General features: G+C 35.9%; 1 protein-coding gene across 12 annotated transcripts in view; it reads left to right on the forward strand.

Annotated features, from left to right (window-relative positions):
- Positions 1–24,212, forward strand: part of JAK2 (Janus kinase 2) — a 245,921-nt gene that overhangs the window by 129,184 nt on the left and 92,525 nt on the right. For 11 of the 12 annotated variants that reach the window (XM_068552633.1, XM_068552634.1, XM_068552631.1 and 8 more), the window contains one exon: positions 22,014–22,265. In XM_068552633.1, the coding sequence (XP_068408734.1) occupies positions 22,040–22,265 (226 nt within the window). In that variant the 5' untranslated portion in view covers positions 22,014–22,039. Of the gene's footprint in view, positions 1–4,751; positions 4,834–22,013; positions 22,266–24,212 lie in introns of those variants that run through there. The other variant, XM_068552641.1, reaches the window with a different exon arrangement.

The raw sequence follows: 24,212 nt of genomic DNA on the forward strand, positions 1-24,212 counted from the left end.
ATTAAATTGACTCAAGACAGATTAACAGGAGAAAAACAAATTTTATTTGATACATATGGAGGTCCCATAGATACAGGACCTAAGAAGTGACCAAAGAAGGCTGTTGATACACCCTTTTAGACAAAGGAACAATTATTTGTGAAGTTTTGGGACAACAAAGGGATTTGGGCTTGGGGTAGCAAATTAATGAAGTAACTGAGTTTATATAGCTTTCTCAACCTTGAATTCCCTGTCTCTGGTGATAAGGATGCCTTCTATCCTCCTAGTGTACGGAGGATACCTTCACATGGGAGATTTATTTCCCACTTTCAAGAAACAAAGGTGGGTCAGAATGTTCTTCTTATACCAGCTGTTTCTTAAGTAACTTTAATTCAAACTAATCAGTATGCCAAAATGGCATATTTTGGGGTGGCCTGCCCTGAACCCTATTATAGGTAAGAAGCAATCAAACACCCTCTTTTCTTACTCTTATATAAAGTTTCAGTTTCACATATTTCTTGATTTTTTTTTCCCCTTCACCTAAAAACACCTGTCAGTACCTAATGACCATTTACCAATAATTTATCAATTTTGGTGCTTACTGCTGTACCTTAAGTGCTTTCTGTCTGAATTCTCTTCTTATTAAAATGTATCTTTTAATAGTTCTTTTAGTCAGAATATGTGTGTAGTTTAACATTCTGTCTTTATATCGCTTTGAAATGGCTGAAAATACCTTTTTTTCACTCTTGAAAAATAGTTTCCTTGATGGTTTTCCATGTCTCTTAACTATATTTGCATTTTTTTTGTCTTTATCATTGTTGCTTTCTGGTTGAATTTCTTAGTACTACCTTCCAACTTACTACTCCTCTCTTCATCTGTTTCTAGGTTATCATTATCCCACATACTCTGCTGAAATTATTTTCTTTTATAGTTCTTTGTTCTTTTCCTGAATGTTAATCTTTCCCTTGTATCTTTGATCATGACTAATAATTATTGTAAAGTTTCTATGAGACCATATCGTTCCTTTGATCTCAGGCACTGGTATTTATAGAGTTCCCAGTGTTATTCTAACTTGTAGCCAGGGTGAGAACCATTGTTTTAAATTATTTCAGTACGATGTACAGTGATTGTATCATTATTTTAAAGAAGAAGGAAGTCAAAGAGGAAATGTGGTGAACAATGTGATGAGATTAGACAAGGGACAAGAATTGGGACTAGTAATTCTTAAACTAGATTATAAATTAAATATTTAAGTATCTATAGTCAGTGAAAAGTTTAAAAAGGTATCTTTTGTAAGTTCTTACAGTGCTTTTTTTCTTGCAGATTATTTAATTCAAACTGGTTTTGTAAAGGAGAGTGTTAAGTTTGATCAGATATTTTAGAAATACAATGGTGATAGTACTGAACATCTTAAAAATACCCTGTTTGGGATATTTTTAAGGATAATTAGAGACACTTTGTTTTTTTGTCTGAATAGAAACAAATTAAACTTTTACTGCATTTAGAGATCAGTATCTTTAAAAGATAGCTTTAGTAAATTTTACAGAGTTCTTTGCTTTAACACCTGCATGAGAGGTGAATTATAAAATACAAAATAAAATCTGGGACTTTATATTCTGAAATTTTCTTATTGAATAACCTGAAAACACTCTTCTTAAGAAATGCTAGATAAAATATAACAGACATCCTTTAAAAAAAAACTTTTTTGTTAGGGAGAATTTTAAACATAAAGAAGTAGAGATAATGTATAATGAACTCTCATACTTTTATCACTCAGCCTCAATAGTCCTTATAACCTGTGGTCAATTCGGTTCCATCTGTTTTCCCCACTACTGGGTTATTTTGAAGCACACTGTAGACATCATATTTTTTTTCATTAATATTTCCTTACGTACCTATAAAATATAGGAACTTTTTTAAAAGTAAGGGAATCACAATTCCTTAATATCTATAGGTATTTAGCAAGTAATTAAATTTCTAATTGATATATCATAAATGTTTTTTCTTTTTTATAGTTTTTTTTAAAATACTAAGATCCAAATAGGTTCACAGCTGTGACTTTACAGTTTCTTTTAATCTATTGATATATGTTTCCTTCATCTCTTCTCTTTTTTGCTTTTTTAACTATGTTGGTTCTGGTTTCCTACAATACAGGTTTTGCTGATCATATCCTCATGGTGTAGTTTAATGTTTTCCTCTGTTCTCTGCATTTCCTGTAAATTGGTATTTTACAGGCTTGATTGAATTCAAAATTCTCATATACTGCCAGAAAATATTTTACGTATTCATGTCTTCTTACTATTTTTACTTCTTCAGCTGATTCCCCTTTAGTCCTTTTTATAGGGTCCTTCCAAATTCCTTATTCCCTTATAAATTGGGTTTTCTGTAGCATCAGTTTCCTTCTGCTTTCTTACCTTCATTGAATGTTGTCTTTCCTAAAGATATTGCATTACATCTACCCTAGGGTCTAGAGGAAGTATTTACATTGCTATTTCTATAACATCTACTACGCTAATACAAGAACAAAAAATCTTGTCCTTTGAGATGATTATGATGCAGCTTATATCATCCTCAGTCTACCCTGATGTTGTCTGCTACTCTTTCCTTGTCTACTCCCATGTCATTAATTGAGAATTTTTGGCATCTAACTTAGTTTTTCTTTAAACCACTTCTCCTAACATTATTTTAGTTCATTTCATTATCTGTTGAAGAACTCACCCAAGGACACCTTACAGTTTCTGTCTTTGACTCTGCAGTGTTATCCATACTTTATAACAGTAGTCCATCTCTGAAGTTGTAAACTGTTAATTATACCGCTCTGGTTATATCCTCCTGTTTTTAGCTTGCTTTTTGCACACTGTGCTCTTGATCGTGTTCCTTTCTATCTATTCTAGGGCTAACACCTCGTTCCTTTGTTTGTTTTTCTCCACTTTCTTTGGTATTATCATTATTTTCCTCCTCTAGTAGCTCAAGAATATGTTTTAGCTTATTTTTATTTTCTCCTTTGATCTTTGACTATCAGCAGCTATCTATCCTTTTTCTTTTCTGCTCTTCACCCTTAAGAATAGCCTTGCCACCTTGATTTTCTTATTTCCTAATTACTCTCATTTTTTTCCCCTAGATGTTTCATTTACATTGGTTTAAAAAGTCAGATCACACAGAAGAGCTAATAATCCACAACAATCCAGTTGCAATGAAAAGCTCTGTTCTTCCAACTTTAATCCTTTTCTCCAGAGGGAGACCATTTTGACTCTGTTAACTTCTGGTATTTCAATCTCTATGTTACCTATACCACTGTGTTCCTCCTCTTTTCCTCAGATTACACATTTCACTATTTTATTTCTTATATTAGCTATCATTGTAACCTAGGGTAATATATTTGTAACTTTATTTCTTGTTCCAGCAACCATTGGCAATATCTGTTGATTTCTCAATTTCTAAGGTTAACGCTTCTCTCCCAAGCTTCTGCTTAGCTTCCCTCCTTGCTTTCACCTCTCAGCCTCTAAAAGTTGTAGTTTAAGTCTAACATTTATGTTCTGTTCGGTAACCATACTTAACACTTTAGTGCTTTGTAGGTAATTTTCAATTTGAAAAACAACAACAATGCTTATATTATATTGAGGATTTTTTGTTATAGAGCCTAGGAGTATGCTATAATTTCGTCCCGTTTCTTGTAAAGGCTTCTCCCGTAAAGTTTTCTCCCACTAGAATTGCCGTTTTTTCTTTCACTGTTTTCCTTTATCATGTCCTCTCTGGGTGTTTTGTTTTTGTTTTGAACTAAATCATAGCAAGCAGTCTAACACTCACTTTTTTCTGAAATCTTTCTTCTAGAGTCCCTCTGCTCCTGTCGGGTCTGAGTGTGCTTCAGGCTTGCTGCCCAGCTTTCATCATATAACTTAACTTTACTACTTTCCAGGATTGGATCTATTTTCTGGACCTGATATCATCTCTTTGGATTTACTCCTCTGGTTTGGTATATTATATCTTAAGAAAGTAACTTCTTAAATGCTGCTTTTGAGGTAAACTTTGAATCTTTGAATGTTTGGGAATGCCTGTATTCTTCTGGGTAAGAATTCTAAGTTGAAAGCCTTGCTTGAGATGAGAAAACTCAAAATAATGAAACCAAATGAAAATAAAACACCATTCTTACCCTTCAGATCCTTTCCCTATAGATAGTCTTTACTAACTTCTTAATTACCAAGTTCAGTGAATTTTTTCCCTTCTGTTTCTATCTTATTTAACCTCTTCAGAATACTTGATAACTCTTCTCATAAAACTCTCTGCTCTTCTTTTCTTTTCTAAGAGAACCTTATTTTTATTAAAATACACAGAAAAATGCAGTAATCAATGAATTTTTACACAGTTAATTCTAGTTTTCCTCTTATTTCTGTCCATTTCTTTTCAAATTCTTTGCTACATTCTTCTTTATGCCCTCCATCCCTGACATTTCTGGGTAGTCCTTAAATGTTGTGACCTCAAGGATTTGATCTATGACCTTCTTCTCTTCCTACCTTATACCTTATATCTGGGCATCATATATGTTTATGATTATATGTCTATGATTGAATTCATCATTCCTCCAAAACTATCCTTGTTCCGTATATCCTATTCTGTGAATTGTAATACTGGATACCCAGCCTCTCAAATCCCAAATCAAGAAATCCTTCCTAACTACTCATATATCAAGCTGATTACTACAAATCTTCCTTTTAATTGTCTTGTAGGTGCTTCTGACTGCAAATATCTAAAATTCATCTTTCCTTTCAAGCTTACTCTTCTTCTGTGTCTTGGTGCTTCCTATATACCTACACAGTAAGAAATCTCAGATTCAGGATGGATTCCTCAGGGATCAAGGTATGCAGTGCACAGCCCAGTCATTTTCACCATATATATTCTATTATAGTTTCTGAAATACTTTATGTATTGTTTCATATCCGAGACCTTTTTAAAACAATAGTTACTGAAAAGTAGATCCAAATTCTTATTCACTGATGATTTCTGTTGAAAACATGATGTTCCCATTACCATTGACAAGAAGCTCAAACTGGACTGTCTCTGCCCTTGTGCAATTTATGTTATGTAATTTTCTTGGCTCTCCCCATACTTGGATGTTTGGTTATAGTTTAGGGAGGTATTGCATTAGATATGATTGACCAAATGTGAACTGAAAAGTATGTTTGGCTAGCCAAATATGTGGTAGAAATGGACAAACTTAAAGTAGAAATGAGAAGAGATAAAGACAACAAAAGTTTAGTTGCTTTGATGCTAAACAGGTATCTGGGGTAATTGTTTAACATTTCTGTTTTTCCTAAAAATACACCTACTTAAAAAAAAAGTTTTATTGAAACATAATTCACATACCATATGATTCCCCCCAGCCATACATTTTAATTTTAAATTGAAGAAGCAAAACTAGAATCTATATGAGCGTGAATAGTGAGAAATTGTATTCAGGTATTATTCCCAACACCTTTAATAATAGAGTTTATGTTTTTCTAAAACCATTCTCAAAGAACTTTTTAGGTTTAGTAGTTGAGGGTGAGGGATTATGGAAAAGACAACCATTTGTCTTCTAGAATGGTGTTAGGGACAAAGGAACAGAAGGAAAGGATTTTCCGTGTTACAGATTTTCCAATCATAACTTTTTCCTCACTAGTTTCTGTGATTTTGCAGTAAATATTTCTGTGCTGTGCTTCAGCAATTTCTTTTGCTTCTGTTATCAGAAACTGCTAAAATCAGACCTCAGGATGGAAACTGGTGAGAGAATGCCTTTTTGAGTACATTCCTTTTAAAAAATAAATGTGCTTTTGTGTGAAATCCTTTTGATTTAATCCTGTACAGTCTTGAAGATAACATATCTTCTTGACTAGGTTTGAATACAAGTAATATTTAGCATAAATGCAAGATAAGAGAGTCCTGGAAGGGCAGCAATTCAAAGAAAAGATTTACTTATTTATTGAAATGTCTTAGGTTGCATGAAGAGTTGAGAGTATATCTGGAGAAGTATATCAGTTAGGATTTGGTTTGGCTGCATATAACCGAATATACAAATAATAGTGGATTTATGTTTCGTTGAAGTAAAATAAGTTTGAAACTGTATAGATTATGCTGGACTTGGTGGCTCCCTGGTTGTCAGGAAGCTACTTACTTGTACTCTTTCTCTTCTTCCAACCTTTGCACTGACTTCCATTCTCAGGGTCACCTATGGTTGCAAGATGGTCATTTTATAGCTTCAGCTACTGTGTCTTCATTCTAGGTAGCCTGAAGGAGGAAGGGGCAAGGAAAAAGTATGCACTTTATAGCTAAATCACCAAGGAGTAGAATTGTTGGATCATAGTGTGAATGTATGTATAACTTTGTAAGAAAGTGCTGAACATTTTGGAAAAGTGGCTGTTCAGTTTAACATTCCTACCAGCAATGAGAGTTCCAGTTGCTCTACAACTTTTTAAACATTTGGTATTGTCAGTCTTTTAAAAATTTTCCATTTTAATGGGTGTGTGAAAGTATCTTTGGTTTTAATTTGTATTTCCCTAATGATTAGTGATATTCAACTGTTATTCATAAGTACTTTGGGGCAATTTTATATCTCCTTTTTAAGTTTGTTCAAATGTTCCCCACCTCTTTTTTTATTACTGAATTAGAGGAGTTTCTGTTGTCATGAAGATATTCTTCATTTTTCTCTGGAATCTTTATTCCAGAAAAATGTCTATTCCTTGGACATTCTTTGTTTATTCCTTGTATATGTATTCATTTGTATTATTTTTTAGATTCTACATGTAAGTGATATCATACAGTATTTGTCTTTCTCTGACTTATTTCACGAAGCATAACTTTCTCTAGGTCCATCCACATTGCTGTAAATGGCAGAATTTTATTTTATTTTTTCTCGCTGAGTAACATTCCATTGTGTATATATACCACATCTTTTTTATCTATTCATCTGTTGCTGGGCATTTGGGTTGCTTCCGTATCTTGGCTGTTGTAAACAGTGCTGCTGTGAATGTAGGGGTGCATGTAGCTTTTCGAATTAGTCTTTGTTTTTTCTGAGTATATACCCAGGAGTGGAATTGCTGGATCATGTGGTCGTTCTATTTTTAGTTTTTTGAGGAAACTCCACATTGTTTTCCATAGAGACTGCACCAATTTACATTCCCACCAACATTGTAGAAGGGTTTTCTTTTCTCCACATCCTCTGCAACATTTATTATTGGTAGACTTTTTGATGATAGCCATTCTGACAGGTGTGAGGTGATATCTCATTGTTTTGATTTGCATTTCTCTAATAATTAGCAATGTTGAGTATCTTTTCATGTGCCTGTTAGCCATCTCTATGTCTTCTTTAGGAAAATGTTTATTCAGGTTTTCTGGCCTTTTTTTTTTTTTTCTAACAATGTTTTAGTAGTTTTTATTGCAGAGTTCTTGTAGATATTTCAATAGATATGTTCCTAGATATTTGGCTTTTCGTTTAGTGTTGTTTACTGTTATAAATTATATTGGTTTAGAATGTTCATTTTTTAATTGTTTCTGGTATATGGTATTACAATAGATTTTTATATATTGATTTTGTATCTTGCGACCTTACTAAATTCACTTAGTAATTTGTATTTTTTTTTTAAAGGGAACTTTATTTTTATTTATTTATTGGCTGCATTGGGTCTTCGTTGCTGCGCGGGCTTTCTTTAGTTGCAGTGAGCGGGGCTACTCTTCATTGCGGTGTGCAGGCTTCTCATTGTGGTGGCTTCTCTTGCTGCAGAGCACAGGCTGTAGGTGTGTGGGCTCAGTAGTTGTGGCTCACAGGCTCTAGAGTGCAGGCTCAGTAGTTGTGGCCCACAAGCTTAGTTGCTCCACAGCATGTGGGATCTTCCCGGACCAGGGCTCAAACCTGTGTCCCCTGCATTGGCAGGTGGATTCTTAACCACTGTGCCGCCAGGGAAGCCCACTTAGTAATTTTTAGATTCTTTTAAGTTTTATATGTACACAGTCATATCGTGTGTGAATAATGATAGTTTTACTTCTTCCTTTCTAATCATTATACTTTTAATTTCTTTTTCTTGCGGTATTGCACTGGCCAAGACCTCCACTACAATGTTGAATAGAAGTCCTGATTTTGGACATGCATATTAAGTTTTTGAACTCAAGAAGAACAAAATTAATATTTTACCATTAAGTAATTAATTTTAGGACTTTTGTAGTTACTGTTAATAAGGATGAGGAAGTTTGCTTTTATTTCTAGTTTGCTGAGTTTTTATCATGAACTGTTGTATAATTTTAATAGAGACTATTTTGGCATGTATTGAAATGATCATATGTTACTTTTCTCATTTATTCTAATAATGTGGTAAATTATATTGATCGAATTTTGATTGTTCAGTTAACCTTGCATTTCTGTTGTAAATAACTTAGTGGAGGTTTTTTTTGTTTTTTGGTTTTTTTTCCTGCACCACATGGCTTGCAGGATCTTAGTTCCCTGACCAGGGATTGAACCTGGGTCCTGGCAGTGAGAGTGAGTGTCAAGCCCTAACCACTGGACCACCTGGGAATTCCCAAACTCAGTCAAGATTTATTATTCTTTTAAAAATTACTGGATTCAATTTGCCAGTGTTTTTTTGTTGTTGGTTTTTGTTTTGGTTTGGTTTTCTTAGTATTTTTTCTTATATGCTTTATGAGAGTTATTTACCCACAATTTTTTTTTCTTGTCATGTCCTTATTACATTTTGGTATCATGTTTGTGCTCTCCTCTTAAAATGTGTAGAGAAGTGTTTTTTAATTTTTGTTTACTGAGTTTGTGTAAGCTCATTGTTTATTTGTTCATCAGATGTTTGGGAAAATTCACTGAGAATGTCACTGGGCATTCATTGAATATTCTTTGTAGAAAAATTTTAAATTATACATTCAACTAATTTAACAAATATTAAAAATTTAGAACTTTATATATTTTCCTGTGTCAGTTTTAATAAGTTGTGTTTATAAAGAAACTTGCCCAATTTCTTAGAATTTTTCAAACTTATTGCAGAATGTTTTTATACTCTTAAATATTTTTAATATTTAAGTTTTGGTAATGATGTCAACTTTTCAATTCCTGATTTGGGTAATTTATGTTTTCTCTCTCTTTTTTCTTTATCAGTCTTTCTAGTATTTAAAAGCAGTTTATTAATGCTTCTAAAAAGCCAGCTTTTAAAGTTTGCTTTGGTCTATTTTCCTTTTCACTGATTTCTGCTTATATATTTTTCCTTCTGTGGTCCTTAGCTGATTTGTTGTTCTTTTCCTAGCTTGTTGAAACAAAAGCTCATTAAATAATTTTGTTCAGCCTTTCTTTTTAATTGCATTTCACTCATTTGTTGGTTATCATTGAATTTAAAGTATTTTCTAACTTTTTCTTTGTCCCATGGATTATTTAAAAGTATGTTGCTTAATTTCTGAATGTGTGGGGATTTTCTAATTATTTTTCTGTTATTGATTTTTAGTTTAATCCCATTGTGATCAGAGAACATTATGGAAAATAAGTACATGTTGTGATACTTTTATCAGTGGCCATATTTTTTATAAGAAATTTTTAATTTAAGTGCCGTTGGTAAGTTTACATCAGTTCAAATGCAGATCTTCATATTTTTCAGTGTTGTTTGTTCTTGTTGAAGTATTAAAAATAGCATGAATTTACAGAGTACTGAGTATTACTGACTTTTAAAAAATAATTTAATATACTTTGTAACTGGAAAAATTTTCATCAAACTGTTAAGAGTGTTGATACACACTTTGCTGCACAGCAGAAATTAACACAACATTGTGAATCAACTATACTTCAATAAAATTTTTAAAAAAGAGTGTTGATTCAGAGAATGAAAAAAATAGGTAGTGATAAAGCTGACTTTCACATTTTTCCATAGTCCTCTTCAGTGTTGTTATTTATTCAGTATTTTAAAGAATTACATAAATTAATCCTGATCTCTAACATTTAATCAAGATTATGGATCTTGAATAGATAAAATAGTTGCTTGCTCCATTGTTTATATTTTGAATGGAAATCATATAGAGTATGATTCCTTTAGTATTTGTTGATAATTGCTTTGTGGCCTAACATGTGGTCTACTTTCATAAATATTTCAGCCACATTTGAAAAGGATGTATGTTGTATGTTCATCAGTTGTTGGGTGTTTCCTTTTGATTGCTTGTATTTCTCAGTGAAATGTAGGAAGTGGAAATTAAGAATTGGGGTTGCGGTTTTGGTGATTGAGGAGAAAGGAAAAAGGTATGAGTTGTCTAGAATGAGAGTAAATGAACTAAGGAAATATAAAATGATAGGTGAGCAGCACTAAAGACCCATTTGAGGTTATCATTTATGAATTTAAAGAGCGATCAATCTGAATTCATGTATGTTTCCATCAGCCATGATTATATGTGTAGGTGGAAGCTCTGAATAGTCAGAATTAAATTGAACTCTTTCAGAGTTTCCCCATTGTCTTTGGTGTTCTAACCCTTTGCTTTGATCTGTGCAAGTATAAGTCTTTTTAAAATTAATCTTTATCTCCTCTCAGAAGATTCTTTTAATAGGAGCTGAGGTATCTTTAACACCAATTAAGTTTCTTCTTTTATTAAAAAATTTTTTTCTTCACTGTGTTCTTTTTCTTTCTCTATCTAGAGCTCTTAGAGTTGTACTTTCTGTGTTGATCCTCTACATTTCTTAGTTTTTTGCCTCTCTTTCTCTCTATCTCTGATACAGGAAACTGGGAGTTTGTCTTGACTTTGTCTTCCAGATTATTACTTGTTCTCTTTAGTTGTATTCAACGCTTTCATTGAGATGTAATTGTTTAAAAAAATGTAAACTGTTTTTATTTTCTGCTCCTTTTTGATGATCATCTAATTATACTTTGTATTTTCAAAATCTTCTGCAATCTCTCTGAGGGTAACAAGTAGAATATTTTTTTAAAAGTTCTTTTCCTGTATTATCTCTGTTTCTTTTGAGGTCAGTTGTTCTGCTCTTCATTTTTTTTTTTTAATTTTAAAAATTTATTTATATAATTTTTATTTTTGGCTGTGTTGGGTCTTCGTTGCTGCGTGCGGGCTTTCTCTAGTTGCAGCGAGTGGGAGCTACTCTTTGTTGCGGTGCACAGGCTTCTCATTGCGGTGGCTTCTCTTGTTGCAGGGCACGGGCTCTAGGCACACGGGCTTCAGTAGTTGTGGCACATGAGCTCAGTAGTTGTGACTCGCGGGCTCTAGAGCACAGGCTCAGTAGTTCTGGCGCATGGGCTTAGTTGCTCAGCGGCATATGGGATCTTCCTAGACCAGGGATTGAACCTGTGTCCCCTGCATAGGCAGGCGGATTCTTAACCACTGTGCCTCCAGGGAAGCCCTGCTCTTCATTTTGATTTGACTTTTTTATGCTTCCTTCCTCCACCCCAGCTCCCAGTAGATGATGATCTTTGATTATCTTTGGATATTTGTGGTTTTTGTATGTGTGCAGAAAATTTTTTTATGCTTGTTGATGCTTTCTTCTGTGTACTTTAAATAGAGTGTATTTCCTCTGCTCTCTGTCACCTATTCCTATCTACTTTTAATCTTTCAGGAATTCTTCTACATTTCCGATTTGCTGCTAGCACCTTTTCTTCTTTTTCCAAGCTATCACGAATTTATTTGTGTAAAGATTTTGTTTAATTCCTTTTCATCCTTTTTAGCTATTGATGTTATCTGTTTTACTTTGACATCTATTATAAGCTACATCATACATTATTATCATTAATGCTTTAAACAATTGTCAGTTGTCCTTTAAAAATTTTAAGAAACTAAAGGAAATAGTCTGATTGCCCACATATGTATTATTTTGGGGTTCTTCATTCATTTTTGCAAATATGAATTTGTATCTGGTATCATCTCCCTTTAATCCAGAGAATTTCCTTGAGCATTTCTTGTAGTTTGGGTTTGTTGGTGGTGTGTTCACACAGCATTCATTTATCCAAAAATAATGTTTGTTTTGCCATAAATTTTGAAGGTTAGGTTTTGTGGGTCATAGAATTTTAGGCTAACAGCTTTCTTTCCTCCCTACCAGCACTTTGCCTTCTGGCCTCCAGTCTTTCTGAAGAGATGTCAGTTGTATTTTTTATCTTGGTGTTACTGTATGTTTGTGGCTGCTTTAAGATTTGCTCTTTGTCTTTGATTTTTAGAAGTTTGATTATGATGTAACTAGGTATGGATTTATACTGATTGGGGTTAGGTAACTTTTTTGGGTTAGTGGACTGTTGTTTTTTTAAAAACTTAGAAAAAGAACTGGCTAATATTTTTCAGATATTTCTTCTGTCTGTATATATTTTCTCTACATCACATTTTTCTTTTGATGTTAAGTAAGTTTCAGCTGATGGTTGTCTATTGTGGGTGATATATTGTATAAGCTCTGGATAGTGTAGATTTTAATTTTTCTCTAAAGTATTGAGTTTTGTTCTAGTAGGCAGTTCAGTTAAACCTACTGGCAGATTAGCTTGATCCTATGGAAACTTGGTTGTAGGCTCTGTTAGGACAGGTCTGTTTCAGTTTTGCCTTTAGTTCTGATGTGGTTCTTATTCCTCAAGTATGGCTTTTCTGGAAGTTTAAACAGAAAGCCCGAGGTATTTACCTTTTAACTCCAAATTCTGCCTCTCCAAGGACTAAACAGCTGTTGAAATCTCTTCACGACTCTTTCAGGTTTCCAGTTACTGCCTCTCCCTGGGCTTCTTGGATTTTCATCTCATACACAGAGGGGAGTTCAGGAGTCACTCCCCCATGTCTCCCTTTTTTCCCCCCTGGGATTTCTGCTTTCAACTTCTACCTCTTTTAGCAGCTCCAAAGTTCATTCCCTGATACTTCTACCCAGTAAGACTACAGCTTTGTACAAGAGCTCTATCCTCTTCTCCAGTGCCTACATATGCATTACACAGACTGTATAGTCCCCTCAGGATAAAGATGGATAAATGTGGACCTCATTCAGTGTGATTTCATTCTTTCAAGGATCAGATCCCATCCAGTTTCTCTGTGCTTTTGTTTGCTTGCCAATGCCTTCAAACAGTGTTTTTAATTTATTTATTTATTTATGGCTGTGTTGGGTCTTCGTTTCTGTGCTAGGGCCTTCTCCAGTTGCGGCAAGTGGGGGCCACTCTTCACCACAGTGCGCGGGCCCCTCACCATTGTGGCCCCTCCCGCTGCAGAGCACAGGCTCCAGACGCGCAGGCTCAGCAACTGTGGCTCACGGGCCCAGCCGCTCCGCGGCACGCGGGATCCTCCGGGACCAGGGCTTGAACCCGCGTCCCCTGCACTGGCAGGCGGACTCTCAACCACTGCGCCACCAGGGAAGCCCCCAAACGGTGTTTTTAAAGATAGTTTTCCAGAGCTTGTAATTCTTCTCAACAGGAGCATTAGCCCAGGATAAATTACTCTGTCATTACAGGAAGTCTGTATTTTTTAAATGATTTAAGATTATCGTTATTATTATTATTTATCATTTCACTGGTGTTTGTAGCTGAAGGGGAATGCTCATGATTGTTTCAAATTTCTCTTTAAGGGAATCAGTACAGTCTTGGTCTTGAGACCTTATCCTTGAGTTTTCCACACACCAAACTCCTGTAATTGTACTGTATGAAATTAATTCATGATTATGAGCATGGTATTCATTCATTAAATATTTAGTAAGATCTATGTTTCGAGACTTTTCTAGCTGCTGAGAACAGATTGTTGAACAAGGCAGATGAGACCTTTTTAAATATTACAAGCTATTGAAGCCTATAATTCAGTGGTGAAAGGAGCACGTAAGAAGAGATACATGGTGAATTGAAGAGGTAGGCAGCAGACAGGTAATGTAGGACTCGTAGAGTTTTATTCTAAGTGTAATGGAAAGCCATGAGTTCATTTACAGGACCCCCTCCCAACCCCTGCCTGTAGCTTTAGACACAGGTCGTCTAGTGCAGCGCAGGCAAAAATGCCTGTTCTCCTTTCTCCTTGGAAGGGGCTTAATACGTACTTTCCCGGATGTTGCCTGAGGGTCTGGCTTCTAATCAGCCTGCATCTAGGGCCCGAATGCAGTATTCCTCTTTGGGACATGATGAGTCTTAGCACACCCTCAAGTACTGGGAACCACTAGGAGCAAAGAAGGTGACTTGGACAGTCACAAAGGTTTGAGAGACATTTAGGAGCTTAGGCTGGGCTGATTGATGAGGTTCATCCCCTACACTAGATCTATCTGTCAAGACTGGGCGAGGTGGCTGTTCTATCCAGTGCACAGAAACCAACACAGACAGTCAAGGAAAATGAAAAAACAGAGGAATATGTTCCAAACAAAAGAACAAGATAAATCTCCAGAAACAGATCTTAATGAAACAGAGGTAAGTGATTTACCTGATAGAGAGTTCAAAGTAAGTCATAAAGATGCTCACTGAGGTTGGGAGAGCAGTGCATGAATGAAGTGAAAATTTCAACAAAGAGATCGAAAATATTAAAAAGTACCAACAGAAATCACAGAGCTGAAGAATGCAATGACTGAACTGAAAAATTCAATAGAGGGATTCAACAGCAGACTAGATCACGCAGAAGAAAGGATTAGTGAACTAGAAGACAGGACAGTGGAATTCATCCAATCAGAGGAGCAATTAAAAAAAAAAAAAGAGTGAATGTAGCTTACGGGCTTTATCAAGAAGACTTCTATATGCATTATAGGGTTCCCAGAAGGAGAAGAGAGAGAGAGAAAGGGGCAGAAAGCTTATTTGAAGAAATAATGGCTGAAAACTTTTCTAACTTGAGGAAAGAAACAGACATCCAGATCTAGGAAGCCTGAGAATATCAAATATGATGAATTTAAAGAAGCTCACACTGAGGCACATTATAATTAAATTGTTAAAAGTTAAACACAAGGAGAGAATCTTAAAAGCAGCAAGAGAAAGCCTATTACCTAAAAGGGAATCTGTATTAAGGTCATCAGCAGATTTTTTAGCAGAAACTTTGCAGGCTAGAAGAGAGTGGGCTGATACATACCAAGTGCTGAAAGAAAAAATAAAGCCAACCAAGAATACTCTACCCAGGAAAGCTGTCCTTCAGAACTGAAGGAGAGAGAAAGAGTTTTTCATACAAACAAAAACTAAAGGAATTCATTACCACTAGACCAGCCTTACAAGAAATATTAAAAGGAGTTATTTGAGCTGAAATGTAAGGATGCTAGTTAGTCACAGTAAAACATATGAAAGTATAAAACTCACTGGTTAAGATAAATACATAGTCAAATTCAGAATACTGTAATGTTGCAAAGTTGGTGGGTAAATCACTTATAACTCTAGTATGAAGAATAACTAACTAGTTATTCTAGTATTAAAATAACTAACTAAATAATACGTTAACGGATACACAATGCAAAAAGATGTAAATTGTGACATTAAAAACATAAAATGTGAGAGGGAGAAAGTAAAAATGTAGAGCCTTTGTGTGCATTAGAAATTAAGCTGTTATCAGCTTAAAAGAGACTGTTATAAAAATAAGATATTTAATTTAAGCCTCATGGTAACCACACAAAAAAACCTATAGAATATAAACAAAAGATAAAGAGAAAGGGATCAAAGCATTCCACTACAGAAAATCATTAGATGTCAAAGTAAAAGAGCATGAAAGGAACAAAGGAATTAGAAAATGACCAGAAAACAATTAACAAAAGGGCAATAGTACATTCATACCTTTCAATAAATACTTTAAATATAAATGGACTAAATTCTATAGTCAAAAGATATAGAGTGGCTGCAGCAAGAGAGTGGCAACCGAGGAGCAGAGCACTTCACCATTGAACTGATGGAGGAGAACTTCCAGCAGCTCCAAGCAGAGCATGACAGACAGGCTAAGGAACTGTTCCTATTGAGGAAGACCTTGCAGGAATTGGAGGTGAGAATCAAAACACAGAAACAGACCCTCAGTGCCCAAGATGAGTCTATTAAAAAGCTTCTTGAGATGTTGCAAAGTAAAGGTTTGCTGTCCAAAAGTCTTGAGGATGACAGTGAACGGACACGTAGGATGGCAGAGGCTGAGTCTCAAGTCAGCTACTTGGAAGTGATTTTAGACCAGAAAGAGAAGGAAAACATACATCTTAGAGAGATGAAGAAGCCAAAGATCAGAGAGAGGAAGTAAGCTGCTGAAGGTCATGAAGTAGGAGCTGGTAGAAGAGCTGATTGACTCTGGGGTGCAAGAGCCTACAGTATGCATGGGTGTGCCCAGTGTTTTCTGATTCCCCCTTTGCACTGACATTCCTTTAACTCAGTTGTTCTTGCCCCTGGAGCTTATGAGAACAATCCAAGAAGCTTAAAAATGCATGCAAGTTCCACCCCCAGATCTGATTAATTCAATTAGAATCACTAGAAAGGAGGCCCAGGTGATTCTACTGTGCAGAGAAGGTTGGCTGAGAACTCCTCTCCTCTCTGCCCTTTATTCCTGGTCAGTTTTGTTTTGTTTTTTTAAAAATAAATTTATTTATTTATTTATTTTTAAAAAAAGGAAACTCATTTCAGCTTTAAAGACACACCTAGACTGAAAATTAAGGGATGGGGAAAATATTACATCAAATGGTAGCCAAAAGAAGGCACGGATAAGTATACTTGTATCAGACAAAGTAGACTCTAAACCAAAGACTGCACCAAGAGATAAAGAAGGTCATTGTGTAATGATGAAGGGGTCAGTTCATAAAGAGGAGCTAGTAACTACTTATGTACCCAAAAGAGGAACACCTAAACATATGAAGCTAACATTAACTGATCTGAAGGGAAAAATATATAGCAATACAAAACTAGTAGGGGACTTTGATACCCTGCTTTGAACAATGGATAGGTCATCCAGACAAAGTCAATAAGGAAATATGGGAATTAAATTACAGTTAGGTCAAGTTAGATCATATGGTCATCTCAATAGAGGCAGAAAAAGCATTTGACAGAATTCAACATCCATTTATGATAAAAACTCTCAACAAATTGGATATAGAAGAAATGTTCCTTAATTATAATAAGTCATGTATCACAAGCTTACATCTAACATCATACTCAGTGATGAAAAGCTGAAAGCTTTCCCTCAAGATCTGGAACAAGACAAGGTTACCTATTTTCACCACTTTTATTCAAAATAGAACTGGAAGTTCCAGCCAGAACAATTATGCAAGAAAAGAGAAATAAAAGACACTAGTATCAGAAAGGAAGAAGTAAAAATGTCTCTATTTGCAGGTGACATGTTATTATATGTAGAAAACCCTAAAGACCACCAAGAAACTGTTAGAACTAATAAACAAATTCATTATAAGTTGCAGGATATAAAGTCAGTATACAAAAATCATTTGTGTTTGTATGCACTAAAAATGAACTACCAGAGAAATTAAGAAAAACAATCCCTATTACAATATCAAAAATAATAAAATATTTGGAAATAAATTTAAGCAAGGAGTTAAATAACTGTACACTGAAAACTATATGACATTGATGCAAGATGTCAAAGAAGATACATATAAACAGAAAGATATGCTGTGCTCATAGATTGGAGGAATTAATACTGTTCAAATGTCCATACTACCCAAAGTGATCTGCAGATTCAATGCAGTCCCTATCAGAATTCCAATTGCATTTTTCACAGATGAAGAACAAACCTAAAATGTGTATGGAACCACAGAAGATTCCAAATAGCCAAAAAAACTGTCTTAAGAAAGAACAAAGTTGGAGTCATCATAATTCCTGATTTTAAACTATGTACAAAGCTATAGTAATCAAAACAGCATGGTATTAAAAACAAACGAGCAAACAAACAGTACGGTATTGACATTAGAAACAGATGCATAGATCAGTGGAATGGAATAGGAGAGCCCTGAACTAAACCCATGCATATATGGTCAATTAATTTTTGACAAAGAAGCAAAGTCTATACATGTGGAAACGATGGTCTTTTCAATATATGGTGTTGGAAAAACTGGGTAGTCACATGTGAAATGGTAAAACGAACCCTTATCTTACACCATGCAGAAAAATCAACTCAAAATGGATTAAGGAGTTGTACTTAAGACCTAAAACATAAGGGTTATGCTCTGTTGCATTGGTCTTGGCAATGATTTTTTTTGGGGGGGGTTTGACACAAAAGCAAAGCAAACAAAAGTAAAAATAAACAAGTGGGACTACATCAAACTAAAAAGCTTCTGCTTAGCAAAAGAAACCATCAACAGAATGAAAAGCCAACCTGAAGAAAATATTTGTCAACTACCCATCTGTTAAGAGGATAATATCTGAAATACATAAGGAACTCATACAACTCAATAACAACAAACCCCCAAATAACCCAATTAAAAAATGGTCAAAGGATCTGAATTTTTTCCAAAGACATACAAAAATGGCCAACAGGTACATGAAAAGGTACTCAGCATCATTAATCATCAGGGAAATGCAAATCAAGACCATAGTGAGATATCACCTCACACCTATTAGAATGTCTGTCATTCAAAGGACAAAAGATAAAAAATACTGGAGAGGATGTGGGGAAAAGGATCCCTTGTAAGTTTTTGGTGGGAATGTAAACTGGAACAGCCACTATGGAGACAGTATGGCATTCCTCAAGAAATTAAAAATAAAGCCAGTGTATGATCCAGCAATCCCACTTCTGGGTATATGTCCAATGGAAGTTTAAACATTATTCTGAAGACATATCTGTACTTCCACATTCATTGCAGCAGCATTTGCAACAGCCGAGGTATGGAAACAACCTAAGTATCTGTCAACAGACGAATGGATCAAGAAAACGTGGTGTATATATATGTGCGCGTGTGCACATGCTCGCACACACACACAGGGGAATATTATTCAGCTTTTAAAAAGGAATACTTGTCATTTGTGACAACGTGAATGAGCCTGGAGGACATTATGCTAAGTGAAATAAGCCAGCCAGAACCACAAATACTGCATGTTATCACTTATATGTGGAATCTTAAAAAAAAAAGTTTAGGAAACAGACAGTAGAAAAGTGGTTGCCAGGGTTGGGGGAAATAGAAATGGGTAAAAGGGTAGATTTTCACTTATAAGATAAATAAGTTCTGAGGATCTGTGTATAACGTGACTGTGGTTGATAGCACTGTGTTGTAGAATTGAAATTTTCTAAAGAGTAGAATTTAAATGTTCCCTCACCCACCAAAACGGTAAATTCATGAGGTTGATGGAGGTGTTAATTGACTTAATGGGGGAAGACTTTCACAATGTATACATATATTAAATCATCATGTTTTATACTTTAAATATCTTATTTGTTAATTATACCTCAGTATAGCTGAAAAAAATTTATTTCAAAGACTACAACAGAAAAACCCTTAAGGCCTCACTGAGAGATCTACTAAAAAATATATTTCAGTAGGAAAAAGTGAGTTCAAAAGGAAGGCATAGGATCCAAAATAATGGTGAGCACAAACTGATGAAATTCTAGCATATTTGCACTTTAATGGCTAAGAATTCATCTGATGGCTTTCTATAGCTGAGTAACAGAGATAGTGTAATAGAGTATAAGAAATATTTTTTAAAATTCTATTTTTCAACAAATTAAAATTGTTTAAATTTGCATATCCAAATGCAGAGGAACTTCAAAAATCTTGCAGTTTTGCTCACAATTTGCCAGTTTTTTGTTTTGTTTTTACACACTGATAGTTTTATATTATTTGAATAAATATTAACTCTAGTATTTTCTCTAATAGAATAAGGTCCTTGTAGTTGAATGTAGAACTATGTTTCATATTGCAGTTCACTTAATTTATTTAATATCTGTATTTAGAACGGTGCCTGGCATATAGTAAATGCTGTGCAAGTGTGTTTGCTGTTATTCCCATCCTCTTCCTTCACGTAGCTCATGATTTAAATGATTACATCTGTGGGGAAGGTTGTCAGATTTTCAGGTCTTCCAAATATCAGTCTCATGTTTTAGCTGCCAGCTAGATTTTGGTCTAATTGCCCTGCTTTCATTCCTAAATAAAAGTCTGTAGAACAGTAGTCTTTATTTTCCTCACCTTCCAAAGTCAAGGGACAAAGTCCTTCTAATAATGGTATTACAGATCTCCCAAGTTTGAAATCCTCATACTATCTTTTACTTCTGGCTTCTGTATTCAGTTAGTCCTCATGGTGCATCAAGTCTTCCTCTTTTATTACCTCTAACCATCCAACTGTTGCTGTTTCAGTTCAGGATCTTAGTACTGCCTAGGTTATTGTAATAGCTTTCTAACTATATCACTTCACCTTTCTAATCATTATTGACTGTGGGATAAAGTTTAAATTCTTTGGTCTGACATTTGGACCTTCTTTTATTTCGTACTGTATCAGTTAGGATTGCACTTACTTATACGTAACAAGGTGTCTGGTGGTTGGTAGGGGATTCCTGACATTGATTCAGCTGCTTAAGGTTGCCAGGTCGTTTATTCTCTTGGCCTTTCCTTCATGGTTACATGGTGTTAAGGTGACTGCCCTACCTATATTCATGCTTAGATTCAGACAGAAGGTGAAGGGGAAAAAGTAAAAGGAGGCATGCCAGCTACGTCAACCTTTTTTTAAGGAGTGGTCCTGAAAGTACCACCCAGCAACTTTCACTTAAATCTCATTTGCTTAAACTGGTTCACATGGCTATCCATCTGTGGGGAAGTAGAGTTTTTTGGGGGGAGTACATTGGTATACCCTGCCATTTGGGCTTTTGTATCAAGGAAGAAGGGGGAAATGCATACTGGGTATGTAGCTGCAGTTTTGTTAAAAGTATCCGGGTCTTAGTTGCAGCGTGCAGGCTTCTCTCCAGTTGTGGCGTGCGGGTTTTCTCTCTCTGGTTGTGGCGCACGGGCTCCAGGGCGCGTGGGCTCTGTAGTTTGCAGCACACGGGCTCTCGTGTTGAGGCGTGGGAGCTCGGTAGTTGTGGCGCGTGGGCTTAGTTGCCCCGCGGCATGTGGGATCTTAGTTCCCTGACCGGGGATTGAACCAGCATCCCCTGCATTGCAAGGCAGATTCTTTACCACTGGACCACCAGGGAAGTCCCTATCCATCTGTATTTTTAATCCTTTCCTAAGCGGTATAACTTCTCAAATACTTCACTCAGACCAATAAATTATTGAACATATCTTGTATCTTTCTACTCTTCAGAACAGTTCCACTCTTCCAGAACGTTCTTCCTCTTCCATCCATCAAAATCCAATTCATGCTTCAAGAACAGTTTTAAATATGACCTCCTCTAATAAAGCTCATCAGTTAATCCCAGCTTGAAATGTTATTTTTCCCTTCCAGATTCCAGTAAGCAATTGTCAGAGTAATCTGTTGAGAAATCATGTCGCTTTGTGGAATCTCTTCTTCTGTTGTCTGTAGCTGATTTTGTTTGTTCTGTTAGTGTTATATATTTATATTGTGGTTCCTCAGTTAGTGTATAAGCTTCAATTTTATTGTCGTTGTCCACAGGAAGTTTATAATTTTGATATCTCTCACTGTGCTTTGTATATAGTAGTATAGGCATACCTCATTTTATTGTGCTTCCCCGATACTGGTTTTTTACAGTTGAAGGTTTGTGGCACCCCTGTGTTAAGCAAGTCTATCAGTGCCAATTTCCCAAAAACATTTGCTCACTTCATGTCTCTTTGTCACATTTTTGATACTTCTTGCAATATTTCAAACTTCTTCATTATTATTTGTTATGGTGATCTATGATCAGTGATCTTTGATAATACTATTGTGAAAAGATTACAAATCGCTGAAGGCTCAGATGATGGTTAGCAATAAAGTATTTTTTAATTAAGGTATGTACAATTTTTTTTTAGACATAATGCTATTGCATACTCAGTATACTACAGTATAGTGTAAATATAACTTTTATAGGTACTGGGAGACCAATAAATTTGTGTGACTTTATTGCACTGGTCTGGAACAAAACCCTCAGTATCTGTCTGAGAAATGACTGTACATGATAGTTATTCAGTTAATGGATTTGACAGTCATTGTTGTCAGTGAAGACTTCTTTATATATGAAGGATAACTTATGAATATCACGTTCATTTGTAACTTTGGTTTCTCTTACAGGCAAATGTTCTGAAAAAAGACTGTGCATGGGAATGGCATGCCTTACAATGACAGAAATGGAAGGAACATCCTCATCTCCTGTACATCAGAATGGTGATATTCCTGGAAATGCTAATTCTGTGAAGCAAATAGATCCAGTCCTACAGGTCTATCTTTATCATTCCCTTGGAAAAGCCGAGGGGGATTATCTGACGTTTCCAACTGGGGAGTATGTTGCAGAAGAGATTTGTGTTGCTGCTTCTAAAGCTTGTGGTAAGTGTTAAAAAGCAGCGTTTTTCTTCTTATTAATATATCCGTGCTTTAATTATGCTACTCTTAACACAAGGTACATGTATAATATATTTTTTACGCTTCTGTGACTGACAAGTGTTTTCATATGCATATAAAATGAGAATATCACTAAAGTAGAATTTAAGGTAAATTCTGTGTTGAGCTAGTGGTATAGACTGAATGTTTGTGTTCCCCAAAATTCGTGTTGAAACCTACTCCTCTAATGTGATGAGTTTGGAAGTGGGGCTTTCGAGAGACGAATCAGTTATGAGGGTGGATTCCTCATCAGTGGGACTGGTACCTTTGTTAAAGAGACCACTGAGAGTTCCGTTGCTCCTTCTGCCATGTGTGGACATAGGAAGAAAATGAATAAGATAAACCATCTATGAACCAGGAATTGGGTCCTTATTAGGCACCACATCTGCCAGCACCTTGATTTTGTACTTCCAAACCTCCAGAAATGTGAGAAATACATTTCTGTTTTTTATAAGCCACCTTGTCTGTGGTATTTTTGTTATAGTATCCTGAATGAACTAAAACAAAAATTGGTACTGAGAAGTGGAGGGGTGCTGTAATAAATTCCTAAAAATGTTGAAGTGGCTTTGGAACTGGGTAATGGGTAATGGAAGAGTTTTGAGGTGCATGCTAGAAAAAGCCTACATTGTTGTGAACAGGAGATTCTGGTGTGGACTCAAAAGGAAAGGAGGAGAGGTGTACAGAAAAACCTCAGTCTTCTTAGAGAACACCTATGTAATCCTGCGCAGAATATTGGTAGAATTGTGTACTGTAAAGACCATTCTGATAAGATCTCGGGTGGAAATGAGGACTGTGTAATTGGAAACTGAAAGAAAAGTGATCCTTCGTGTAAAGTGTCAAAGAACTTGGCTGAGTTATGTTCATGTTTTAGTGCTTTGTAGAATGTAGAACTTGTGAGCAATGAAATTGGATATTTACTTGAAGTAATTTCTAAGCAAAGGTTTGAAGGTGTGGCTTGAGCCCTCCTAACTGCTTGTAGTTGTAAAAAGTTAATAAACAGAAACCTCAGTAAAATGGAATCAGTAGACCAGAAGGGGGAGTTCTCACGCCCTGCAAGGATACCAGGGCCTAAGAGGAAGAAGAAAGACTCCTCTTCTTTCCTGGCAGGGACTCAAACAATGAAAAGCCTTGGGCTCCTTGTTTACTGTAGCCCTCCCCTCTAGGAGAGTGTTCTCCTTCCCTTGCCTTGGGTGAGCTTCCATGTGGCTCACCATGATTGCAGACTCCAGATTGCAGTTCTCTGCCGATCCCAAATAAATCCATCTTTTCTGGAAAAATACCTGGCAGCCTGTTTGTTTTAGGTCAACATAGTATAATTAGAGAGAAATAACTTAAAGGCATAATTATAAATGTTAAGCAAAAAGGAAGCAGGACTTAAAAATTTGGAAAATTCCCCACCTATCCAAAAGATGAGAAAGCCTGTTCAGAAGAGAACACTAAGGGTGTGGCCAAGCAACCATTTGTTAAGATTAGTGTGGATAAGCCATCTCAACAGGAACCAGACGCTGCTGCCTAAAACAATGGAAGAATGACCCTGAAGACAGTTCAGAAATCACCAGGGCTACTGTCTTAGCACAGGGCCTGGAGGCAGAATGATTTCAAAGGAGGAGATGCCAGTGTTTGGAGACCTTGAGCTTGCTGCTTGGTGCTACCTCACCTTGAGGGCTCTGCTGGTGCACTGCTGGTGCTGAGCTCCTTGTCTGCCCCAGGTGTGGTTCTGGCAGCCCCTGGTGCAGCAGCTGCCTCTCAGCAGGGTGCAGGCAACAAACTGGTGGAATAAGCCATCTCCACTAGTGGAGAAGGCACAGGCCCAGGGGGCATGTCTGACTCCACCTAGATTTCAAAGAACAGGAGCCACCCAAATCCACTAGGGCAGGGCTGCCAGGAGCCTTA

This window comes from Eschrichtius robustus, chromosome 10 (genome assembly GCF_028021215.1).
Source record: "Eschrichtius robustus isolate mEscRob2 chromosome 10, mEscRob2.pri, whole genome shotgun sequence".
Lineage (NCBI taxonomy): Eukaryota > Metazoa > Chordata > Mammalia > Artiodactyla > Eschrichtiidae > Eschrichtius > Eschrichtius robustus.